At 56.9% G+C, this 12,167-nt stretch overlaps 1 protein-coding gene across 1 annotated transcript in view; it reads right to left on the reverse strand.

Annotated features, from left to right (window-relative positions):
• The window catches only part of DRAXIN (dorsal inhibitory axon guidance protein), a 24,903-nt gene continuing 12,736 nt past the window's right edge, over positions 1–12,167 (reverse strand). The window contains exons 3-7 of the mRNA XM_044769676.2: positions 9,737–9,927; positions 8,366–8,477; positions 7,876–7,965; positions 6,230–6,319; positions 1–2,341 (exon numbers count right to left, since the gene is read on the reverse strand). Coding sequence (XP_044625611.1) covers positions 2,229–2,341; positions 6,230–6,319; positions 7,876–7,965; positions 8,366–8,477; positions 9,737–9,927 — 596 coding nt within the window. The 3' untranslated portion in view covers positions 1–2,228. The remainder of the gene's footprint in view (positions 2,342–6,229; positions 6,320–7,875; positions 7,966–8,365; positions 8,478–9,736; positions 9,928–12,167) is intronic.

Consider the following 12,167-nt stretch of genomic DNA (forward strand, 5'->3'; position numbering starts at 1 on the left):
GTCCTTAAACAATTTTATTGGAACACAGCCTAAAATATTTATCTGGCCCTTTATGGCAAAAGCTTGCTGAACCCTGGATTAGAGAAAATTGGCTTCTGTACCAGCAAGAGAAATGTAGGAGAGACCTAAGGAAGAACTTCCTGCCAGAGAGGTTTGTTAAACACCGAGGGGGCTTTGGGACCCCTAACTCTGGAGTTAAGAGGATTCCACCCACCCACTCTTTGCAAGTGCAAAATGGAGGGAGCTAGGGCAGAGATGGGCCCTGAATTTCTAACCATGGGACTCCCCTGGGAGGCAGTGACGGTTCTGTGCAGACTTTCAGCTTTGTCCTGACCTTCTGTGTTTCCCATGGCTGATGTCCCAGGGCCAAGCTAACTGCTGCCACTGACATAAGTAATGCTGGTTCCCTGCCTGCAGCCACCTCCTTAGGGTTCTATCACAGTCTCGGGTCAGCCACCCCGTGAGAGGCACACACAGCACGGGCGTTGTCTGGTCTCAAACAGACAGAACTGACGGCGGATTCAATTTCCAAACAGCCGGCTTTGATCTCTTTCAGTTCCCCTGCCCCACCCCCCGAGGTTCCCATGCCCACTGAACTGGCATAGGGAGAAAAGAACAAGCGTATTTGGTTTCTCCCAGATCCTTCTGCTTTCCTTGGTGCCAGACCCCTGAACCCACTGATTTTCCCAGTGGAGTAAACAGCCCTGGCCCCCTGAGGGCGTGGCCCCTCCGGCAGGGGTCCAGGCCAGCAGGGAATCTGGATGGGGAAGGCTCTTGTCATTTGGAACCTGGTTCCCCCTGGACCAGAGGGTTGGCCAGGAGTGAGATGCCAGGTGGGGGGATGTAAGTGGCTCTCCTGAGGTGGTCCCAGCAGATGTGCTGGGAGAGATGTTCTGGGTGGGCATCATGGGTCTGGCCAGTGGGGGTGGGGGGGAGCGGCAGTTAGCTTCAGACAGCACCCTGACCTCAGAGGTGCCCCAGCAGTGGGCTCTGCTGCAGAAGTGTGGTGTGGGGGGCCTGGGAACCACGAAGATGATGCAAAGTAGACGCACATGGGCAATGTGTGTATTTCTTGAGTCCACGCTTGCATTCAATTCTCAAAGGGCAGGAACTGCGAAAACTAAAGAACCCCTGCAGGGAGGTATCAGGGCCACTCCAAAGCGCGTGTCCCAGGACTGGGTGAGCAGGGCCATAGAAACAGAAGGCACAGCATCATCGTTTCCCCCAAAGACGTCGTATCTCGGAATACCACCTCCCCGAGGGCAGGTGCCAGTCGCCCAGACCTCGCCTTGCAAGAAGGCAGTGCTTCAGACATGTTTTGTTTGGGTCTAGGATGATCCACCTTTGTCCGGAGAAGGAGGAGGACAGCCAGTCCCTGCAGCCTTCACCACAGGAAGGAACCCTGGGAACAGGTCTCCCTTGCCCAACGCCGTGAGAACCGGGCATGAGTCCTTGGATGTGGAGCAGGAGCAAGAACGCGGGGCTTGGAGCCTGACAGGCTTGGCCCAGTTTGGACCCCAGCTCCACCATTCACCCCCTGGGCCGGGGCACTCCCGGTGGGGCCCCCGGACTAGCAGCACCGGCAGCCCCAAGAGCTTGTTCGGGATGCAGAATCGACTGCATTGGAATCTGCATTTTAACCAGACCCCCAGGGGATTCTTACACAGGGTAAGGTCTGAGGAGCATTGATCTGGAACCCTGGGCAAGTCATAAAACTAACCCTGCCTCAGTTTCCTCACCTGTAAAATGGCGACACTGCCTACTTTAAAAGATCATGCGGCCACTAAGTGAGATGCCGTGTGCCCCGCGTTTAGCCCAGTGCCTGGTCCATAGGAGGTGTTCCGTATTCATCTCCTGCCCTTGCCCCATCTCTCAAGGAGTTTCCATTTCTTTTCTCCTCAAAAACCTGTTCACGTTTTAACTCGAAGCTGTTGCCGTGCTGCGGTCGGACAGTAGAGGGCACTCTCGACATAGCCACGGCGGAGAACGGGGACCCCGGGACGCGCCGGGCCGGCCGTGTGGGTCCCCCGGGGCCGGGGAGGGGGTGGGCGCAGGCGTGCCGCTGCGGGGCTCCTGGGCCCCCCTCCGTTCTGGGCCTGAGCCTGCAGCCTCAGTCATCTGGTCCCCCGTCTGATCGCCCGCTGCTAAGTAAAAACAAATTGCCCGGCTGCTCCAAACCTCCGGCGCTCAGTCCCCAGGCCGGTGGGGAGGCGCCTCGCGCGGGGCCGCTAGACGTTGATGAAGGATCCCTGGTCGCCGTTGGCCGTCTCGGGCTCCACGCAGCGCCCCTTCCTCCGTGTGACCCTGCGGTTCCGGTGGAATTTGGCGTAGCAGCGCAGCCCTGAGCGAAGGGAGGCCAGGGGGTCAGGGGCGCGACAGGCCAGTCCCCTCCCCTTCCTCCCCCACCCCACCCCGCACCCTCTAGGACCCCCTGCACCCTCTCACCACCACCCCCCCTTCTTTATTCTGCCATACAACCAACCCGCCCTCCGCACAGCAGCCTGGGTGAGCTTAAAAAGACTCATCAGAGGGGAAGGGAGGGGTGGCCAGATGGAGCACGGGGAATGTTTAGGGCGGTGAAACTATACTGTGTGACACTTTAATGGTGGATACATGTGGTTACACATTTATCAAAACCCATAGAATGTATAACACCAAGAGTGAACCGAAGTAAACTATGGGCTTTAGTTAATAATGTGTTAATATTGGTTCATCAGTTGCAAAGAGTATAGCACACTAATGCGAGATAAGATAATGGAAGATAAGACAGGGGGAGAGAGGGTACATGAGAACTCTGCTGTGGAATTTTTCTGTAAACCTAAAACTGCTCTAAAAAATAGTCTATTGAAATTGATTTTAAAAAGGATGCAGATTCTGCCCTCCCCTAAAAAACCTCTATGGCTCCCCATTGTACTCAAAAGTAAATCTACACTTCCTACTTGGCTTACAAGACAGTCTGGGACCTGGACCTGCCTCCTGTCTGTTCTCTTTACCTCCCACTCCCCTCCTCACTCTCGAACTCCAGCCACACTCAGTCTTCTTGCTTTTCCTCATAAACCCAGCCATTTCCTGCCCCAGGGCCTTTGCACTTGCTGTTCTTGCAGCCAGAAATCCCTTCCCCAAGCTCTTTGCGTAGCTGGCTCCTTCACAGCCTACAGGTCTCAAAGAGACCCTTCCTGACCACCCTAATTAAAGTAAGTGTGGCCCTCCTGGCCCACCAGTGCAGGATTCCTGGCTGCGGCCGTTTCTCTCACGGCCACAGGCATCCCCTGAGGTACATGGGTAGATGTGGTTTTCATTTAAGGCCACATCCTCCTGATGGGGGAGGAAAGCGATGTCAGTGTGGCCTGAGAAATCCCTACAACTCAGGTTAGGAGTGACCACAGAGAGAGGATGTTGCTAGTTTAAGACCCACTTGTGTCACTAGGAAGAGAACAAAGGGGCTGCTATGAAGTTTGTGCTCAGCAGCCTAGAATGTGCACCTGGGTCACTGGGTTTCAGACCTGTGGCCACACCAGTGCCACTTGGGCAGGGTCAGGGGATTCAAGAGCAGGAGCCCTCCTGGAACCCCCCAGGACCCAGGCTGGCCTTGACTGCTGGACTTCAGCCCTGGGACATTGCAGGATTTCTCAGAAGTCTGCAGGACTCCTGTTCCTCCAGAGGGTCCTGGCATCCCCCGGATCCCTCTGGTGTGACATCTTGGTGACAACCTCCTCCTGGACCATCTTGAATGAGTTGCCCGGGCTGTCACTTCCCCTCTTCATTTGTTTGGAGCCTGTGTCTCCAGGAGGAAGCAGGAGTTTTGGTGGGACCAGCCCATGTGAGAGGGATCAGAGGAAACAAGTGCATGGGCTTTGCATGTGGACATGGCCTTCGGGTCCCTGGAAAGTGGCCCCCCCGCCCCCACCACCACTGAGGCCCGGGGAGGAGAGAGGAAGGCTTCCTAGGCAGAGGGGCCACCCAGTGAGTGTCCCGCTGGGCACCAACCAGGTGTGCAGCTCGGTAGGGCCACGTCCCCTCTCCCGGCGGGCTGGACCCGGACGCCAAGGACCGAAGCTCGGCTCCAGCACCGTTCTAGGCTCCCTGGACTGGAGTGCCCTCCTGCCTGCTCTGCTCAGGTTCCTGCTCTGTGAATGGGGCCCTGCCCCTGCACACGGGTAACAGAAGGCCACTCCCCAGCACCCCACCCCCACCCCTGCCTCCATCCCTCCCCTGCCAGGTGGTCCTCTCCGTCTCTCCATTCCTCCACTCCTGCCCCCGCCACTGTCCTGCGGCCAGAGTAAGCTTTTTCTTTTTTGAGGAAGATTAGCCCTGAGCTAACATCTGCTGCCCATCCTCATCCTCCTCTTTTTGCTGAGGAAGACTGGCCCTGAGCTAACATCTGTGCCCATCTTCCTCTACTTTATATGTGGGACGCCTACCACAGCATGGCTTGCCAAGCAGTACCATGTCTGCACCCGGGATCCGAACTGGTGAACCGGGGCCGCCGAAGCAGAACGTATGAACTTAACCACTGCGCCACCGGGCTGGCCCCCAGAGTGAGCTTTTAAAGGCATAAGTCAGGCCATGTCAACCCCCTGCTTCCAATGACAAATTAGACAAGGCTGACAAGGTCCTGCGTGATCTTCCCTCTGGCTGCTCCCACCTCCCCTGTCCTCCTTCCTTCCCCGTCGGCCACTGAGGGCCAGGCCCACCCAAATGCGGCAACCTGGTTCCTGCCCAAGGGCCTTGCCTCCGCCCCTGCCTCTTGCCTGGGACTCTCTCTCCCGCCCCTCTGCAGGTGGCTGGGTCCACGGTCCACTCCTGTCCATCCTTTCTAAAACAACTCCCAGACTCCCCATCGGACCCCCCTGGGTTGTTTTCTTGACAGCCCTCATGACTTTCCAAAGACATCTTATCTATTTTTCTGCTTATCGTCTGCTCATCTCACCAGCACGGAATCCCAGGGTGCAGAATGTGCTGGTTCTCTTCGTCGCCAAATCTTGAGCGTCCAGAGCAGAACCTGACACACGGCAGGCCCTCGAGAAACGGTGCTTAGTGCCTGGATGAGTGACTGCCTGGACCTGAGTAGCTTTATGGCTTTCACAGTAGATACTTTTTGAGGCTAATGTGAGCGAGAATAGGGCCTGCATCTCAGGATGGTTAACAGAGGACAGTTAACTGAGACCAAATTCCCCCACTCAGGAGACGTGAACGCTGACTGGATATTGAGTGATATGGAGTAATTATTGTTCATTTTTGATATTTTGCTTTTGAAAGAGTACTGATCTTTTAGAGCTGTATACTGAAATTTCACAGATGAAATATCTGTAAACTCACAGGGGTTGCTCCAAAATCAAATGGGAGTCGGGGAACCGGATCGGGGAGGGACCACACAGATGGACTGGGAGTGGCTAATTATCAAAGCTGGGTGATGAGAAACGCGGGCTCATTATTCTGACCTCAATTCTGACTAGTTTAGTGTATGTTTGAAATTTTTCAGGATACAAAATTAAAAGTATTCCCCTATTTTCTAGCTGTGTGAGTTTGGGCAAGTCACTTAACCTTTCTGTGCCTCAGTTTGCTCATGTGTAAAATGGGGATCATAATAGCTGCCTTCTCTGGACGGTTGGGAGGATTACAGGGGCTACTGTGAGTAACGTCCCCAGCACAGAGCCCGGCACAGAGCCCGGCACTCCTGCGCACACCTGGGCGGGAGGGCGTGCATGGCTCCAGCGGGAGCTCAGAGGAGTTAAAGAGGGAGCGGCCAAATGCCAAATGCGTCCTTCCCTGCGCTCGCTGGGCACTTGGAAGCCCATCCCCACCCGCTGTTATCTCACTTGGAAAGCCTCCCCTGGATAGAATTCAGGGTGAAAGCAGCAGCCTTCTCAGATTCGATCTCATTTAAAGAGATACCCCCTCTCTCCTCCCTTCTCACGCCTCCAGATCATAGGAGATGGTGCCAGCTTGTATTTCAAGAGGTGAGAACAGCAAACCTGAGAAACTCTGCCAGGGATCAGGACGAAATGAGTTCACAGATTGGGAGGGCACCGTGCAAAGCTGTTCTTGCTCACGTCCTCGGCTCCCCCAGGATTCTCCCACCCTCTCCTTCGCCGCAGGCCGCTCAGCCCACCCTCTGCTGGGAAATGTTGCCCCCCACCCCTGCTCAGGGCAGAACTGGCTTCTAAGAGAAAGGGGGTCTCGTGGTCCTCGGGGCGCAGGGACTCCCTGCCCCGGGAGGCGGGCTCACCTTCCGAACACATGCAGTCGTCAAAGCATTTGTTGTTGAGGCCTCGGTTGTGGGGCGTGCAGAGATGCTCCCGCAGGTCACAGCAGGTCCCTGCCGGCCCAGCAAGCACTCGGGGTCAGCCAAGCTGAGCCGCCTCCCCGCTGCCCTGCCCACAGTCCCACCGGACAGGAGATCCATCATTTCCGTGGCAGGGCCGTGCCCTGGCAGGGTGGGCCATCTGGTGCGCAAGGCTCCCAGCCGGAACCACCGATATGATACACATCACGGCCGGAGCTCCTGGGGGCGGCTGGCCGAGACCCCAGCTGCCCCAGATGGGCAATTGATTGATCATGGGAGGAGCAAAGGCCGTGTGGGATCGCCTCCGCGGAAGAGCGGGTGGAACAGCCGGGGGCTGCCAGGTGTGGAGTCAGCTTAGAGCTGGGAGGGGCCTCAGGGACCCTTGACGCCAACGTCCTCTTTTGACAGATGGAGAAACTGAAGCCCTGGAGAAGGGGAGGATTGCCCCAGGCAGGCCCCAGGCACAGCCTCACCCACCACCGAGCCAGCTCTCAGAGCCACTGTCCAGTTGGCCCAAACTGGAGCCTTTCTTTCTGCTCAGGTTGAAAACAATGGTTGGCCTGTCAGGGAGCCGGTGGTCTGGCTCACACAATGCCACATTGCTGGTTCGGTTGCTGTTTTGTAGAATATTCTGGCCACTGAATAAACAAGGAAGGCGCCATGGAGGCGTGCCATGCGGATCTCCCTCTGGAAGGCACTTGCTGTCCATCAGCCAGGAGAGCAGTTAGCCAACGGCCTCCAGCTGTCAGCACCTTCAGGAGCCCCCTGGGCCGATGTCACACTGTTTCCGAGTGGCCCCGCCAGTGCCTGGCACGGGGGTACCAGGACCCAGCCATTGCTGCCCACTGTGGGCCTCTCCTACGAGGCGGTCTTTGCTCTGGAGCCCCACACTGGGCTGGCCGAGACTGCGTCACGGGCTGCCCTGTCCAATCCCACTTCTTCCCCCTTTTATTGTCCACAGGCCTTATGCCCACCCCCCACCCCACAGACCCCCTGCACTTCTAACTCCACCTCAGTGTCCACTTCCTAGAGGTCCCCACTGACCCAGCGAGGGCCAGGCTTTAGGACACCAGTCAAAACATCAGACACCTTATTTTCAGACTGTCTTGATGGGCGCAGCTGCTCAGCGGGTGAAGATGTCATCTAAAGTGCCCCCAGAAGCTCAGGGGCGTGGTGATGGGACAAGGACAGAATTAAGCCCGACCAGAAGTTAGGAGGAAGCAGGTGACGGGGGGGTCATGCTGACGCCAGGCAGCGAGGGGCAGTGGTTAAGAACCACGCAGACTAAGGTTTGTGAGCCACTTCCCAGCTGTGTGATTCCGACCAAAACACTTGCCTCTCTGGGGCTCGATTTCCTTGCCTGAAAATTGGGGATGACGGGGTCTCTTTCTCTGGGTTGCAGTGAGGATTCAGTAAAGTAAAGCATGACAGCAACGCTCAGTAACATGGTAGCTGGGGTGGTTGTTATCAGCATCCCTAAAGGGTCACGGGCCATAGGCCTGCTCACGTGCCTGGGAATGTCCACTCCACCCTACACGGGTCCCCACCAGCGCCCGGCCTGCTGCGCTGAACATGTGCTGGTTTGGTACCTGGCAGGCAGTCCTGGTGATGGTCGCACGGCTCCCCTTCAGCTGGTGATGTTTCGTTACCATCGATGGAGAGTTTCCCCCGGTGTTTCTCTGGGGACAAGGAGATGTGCCGTCAGAAGCTGCGGCCCGGCCGAGCAGAGATCAAGCACACGGATGCGGAGTCCGAGTGCTCATGCTGCCACTTGGACAGTGTGGCTCGGACAAGACTCGACACCTCTCTCTGCCTCAGTCTTCTCTTCTCTAAAATGGGGTTGACACTAGTACATACCTAACAGATTTGTTTTTCAAGGTAAAATGAGTTGATACATGGAAAGTGGCATGTGATAAGCACTCATAGCATCTTCTGTTTTGGGGGCCAGTTGCTGTCTAAACTCCATGCCCCCCAACTCGGGACATCCATAGGTCAGGCCGGGCTCACTGAGCCCCCCCACAACAGATGGGAGAGGAGGGGAGGGAACCGGGCATGGGGTGGCCGGGCGGGTGGATGTACCTTTCTTCTTTGCAGAGGGCCAGACCTCAGGTTTCAAGTCTTCATAATCGGTCCAGTCGAACAAGGCCATGTCCAGCGTGGGCATCACCTCCCCGTCAGGCCTGGGCTGAGCCTGCAGAAGGAGGGTGGAGAGGAGGGAACCTGGAGCTCCCAACAGGTGGAAGCAGGACGGTGGGGCTCCTCAGAGGCCAGCTCATCCTCTGCTGGGCAGCCTGGAATCCCAGCCCAGGGACATGGAGACGACCGTCCAGGGCTCCTGCTCCAGCAGCCATGTCGGCAGTTTCCTTACTGTGTAGCCACCACTCAAGTGGGATGGTGCCCAGGGGCAGGGGATGCAGACAGGCGAGTGATCCCTCAGGCCCTCTGAGGAGGGGCTGGGAAGGCAGTGGTGCCTGCTCCGGTTTTCTACACTCGTGCAGAGGGAGCGGGATCAAGCACACTGCTCCCTTCCCCACCCCCTCTCTTCCCACAGCAGTTATGGGCTCTCCGTGGCATCACTGGGGCCATGGCCACGGCTCAGTTCACCTCGAAGCCCTGGCCAGTGGTCTGCGGGCTGGATCTGCACACAGTGGGATGTGGGCAAAGATGGCACCTTCCAGGGCTGGGTTCTCAACAAATGGGCTTCTGGGGGCCTGTGATGGCCACGCATTCCTTGGAGCTGGTCTACGGCTCTTAATAGAAAGTCAAGGGGGTGCGCGAGCCACAAAGAGAAGAAAGATCTACTGCCCCCCAAAAGTTTTAGTTCCTCTACATATGTATTTTATTGATCACCATAAATGATTTTATTTTGAAAGAATTTTAAAGCCACAGAAGAGTTGCAAGGATGCCCCTCTTGTTAGTTGCAAGAATGCTGCCATTCACCCCTCTACGCCCTTCACAGGCAATCGCTGATGCCTAGCGCATCTGCCGCCTTTCCTCCTTGCGTTCCCTCCGCGGGTCTTTTTTAAAGGTCTGATGCACGTGGATCAAAGTGTTAACTAATGTTTGTCAATTCTGGGTCGTGGGATACAGTTTTAAAAATTGTTATTCTTATTCTCCGTACTTTTCGGTATGTGTAAAACTCTCCCCCAAGAGCCTTGCTCTTCTCGCCGCAGAGACCAGAGTGCTGAGCCGATACTTGCTCCCTTGGCTGTCCCCAGAGTCAGCCTGCAGAACCACTGCCGGGACAGTGGCAGCAATTCGGGATGGAGTGCCCACTGGCTGGAGCTGGGCTGCACGGGCCTCAGGAGGTCTGGTTTCCATCCAGCCCCAGTGGCCTCCACAACTCCCTCCAGCCCCTGTGCCTCGGTCTCCCCAAATGTACTACCGGGGGCATTGCACGATGTGGTCTCAAGGGCCCTTCCAGTCCCAAGGCCATCCTGGACTCCTCACCTGGGGCCACAGGGATGTGACAGGCAGGATCAGGGACTCTTCCGTGGCGGGTGCTGCCTCAAAGGTGGTGAGGTAGAGTATGGTGGGGGCCAGGCTGGTGGAGGATTCCTCCATCGCCGCGTCGGGGGCCTGGTCTTCAGCGGGCTCCGCCTTCTTCATCAGGGAGCTGGGACCTCGGACCAAGGCTCGGCCTGAGACACAGGGTGGGAAACACAGTGGCTTCATCTGCTGGCCACCCAGTATCTGCACACAGCAGAACCCACATTTCCTGCTGCAAACCAGGGGCCGGCAGGGACCATGTGACAAGCCATTGGCTCAGCCAACACCCCTGTGCCTACCCTCCTGGGTAGGAGAAAATGGGGGACTAGGGGAGAACATCTTAGATGAACTTGCAGTGTCGCTGGGGAGATGGCCCAAGGATTCTCCCTCTAAAGCAACATTCCAGCAGGTCCCAATCTGGGCTGGCTGCGTGCAGCCAGGGCTATAAGGGCAACAAATGAGAACTAGTAGGATTAACCGTGGAAGGCTTCCTGGAGGAGGTGAAGTTTAAGTAGGGGAGCAACGTGATGAGGATGAGAGGCACGGCAGGGAAGAGGCCTTTGAGAAGGCTGGAAGGTGAGAGCTGAAGCTTTGCACACACGAGTGAGTGCTCCGTATGTGGTGGTCATCATCGCCCTGTGCACTGAGCACCTGCTGTGTGCCGCGTCCTGCTTTGCAAGCATTATTTCGTCTAACCATTGCAGGAGCTCCCGGAGGTGGCTGCTCCGTCAGCCTCATCTACAGGTGAGGAAACTAAAGCACAGAGAGGTTAGGTGACTTGCCTGAGGGCACACAGCTAGTGAGTAGCACAGTCTGAATTCAAACTCAGGTCCTTCTGAGTGCAAAGCCAATGATTTTCACCACCAGTTCCAAATTCCAAGACGTGTGGGCATGAGGAAGTGGGGGAAGAGTGTGTGGGTTCGGGGTGTCAGGAACAAAAGGGCTTTGAGAGAACCTGGAGGGCCCAAGCTCATCCTTGTCTCTTTTTCTCAGGCAAGATCTGACTTCAAGGTCGGTTGTGTCAGTTGGGGTCACCCTACCCTCCAGAAATGAGCCCCAGGGAGTAGAAAGGGGGCTGAGTGACCACTGAATCTGCTCCATTCATTTCACAGACAAGGAAACTGAGGCCTCGTCCGCCCGAGGCCTCACAGCTGGTCAGCAGGCCTGGACCTGGCCTCAAGGCCCCCGCCATCCCTGCCACCCCTCGCCGCTCTCTTGGGAGCGTCCCATTGGTCCATGGGAGCTGGGGGCTGGAGCTGAGCTGGGTTGAGTCCATGCCCCGTGTGTGCCCCCCGTTTGTCCTTAAGGATGCCAGGGTCCCCTCCCTAACCTGACTCATGACCCCCAGGTCCGGGAGGCTGAGAGTCTAAGCTGGGGTCCTCCAACTGTGTCCTGCCCACTTGGGGGGTCTCAGTAGGCCTGGCAGGGAAGCTAACCTCAGCTGCTTGCAGGAGAAGGGAGGCTGAGGCCCCATCACATTCCCCCTCAGAACCCTCGTCCCCATCCCTGTTTGTGGCGCGCGGCCTGCCCCTAGAGGCAGTGTTGTCACATGAAGAGACTGGGAAGCTGAGGTTGGCCGCGGGCTGGGTGCCAGGTAAGACGGGAGGGGCCCTCGGGGCGGATCTGCTGGGACACATTTGTTCAGAGGCTGGGCCAGCGGGCGGCTACGCTCCCAGTGATCTGGGAACATGGAGGAAAGTTAAAGGAAGGAGAGAAGGGCTGCAGGGGGAGGGGGCACCCATGAAACAAACAGGGCAGAGGCAGGAGGGAGAAGGACGTGGTGCCTCTCCTTGGGCCGCCTGTGTCCGGGTCGGAGGACACTGATTCAGCGTCAAGAGAAAGCTGAGAATCACCCAGTGACAACCGCTCATTGCCCCGCACTTATGGGGCACTGTTCTCGACATTCTACAGGTCAGGTCATCTCTGAGTCTACGCTGAGCGTACACGGGGCCTCTATCCTCATTTTGCAGAAGGCGTAACTGAGGCACAAAAAGGTGACCCAGGGCCACACAGCTAGTAAGTAGTGGAGTCAAGACCTGACCTTGGGCAGATCTGGCTTCAGGGTCTGAGCCCCTGGGCCCTGCTCTGTGCTTCAGAGTTGATTAAGTGATGTGCTTGGAGGGCACTGAACTGTTCCCTCTCTGCTCAGGACTTACAGTAGGACGGATTTAGGTCAGACACAAGGTAGAACTTCCTGACTCAGGAGGATCATCTGTTGATAAGAGTGAGCTCCTCTTGCCCCATATCCTTCTCCTGCTCCCATGCTCCACCCCCAGACCTCTCCCAGCCTCCTCCCCTTACGGGATCCCTGTGACTTTAGTGAAACTACTCCCCTCTGAGTGTCCTCTGCCTGCCTCCTTGGGGCCTCTGGATGTCTTCCCAGGGACTTTAC

This window comes from Equus asinus, chromosome 5 (genome assembly GCF_041296235.1).
Source record: "Equus asinus isolate D_3611 breed Donkey chromosome 5, EquAss-T2T_v2, whole genome shotgun sequence".
In the NCBI taxonomy this organism is placed as follows: domain Eukaryota; kingdom Metazoa; phylum Chordata; class Mammalia; order Perissodactyla; family Equidae; genus Equus; species Equus asinus.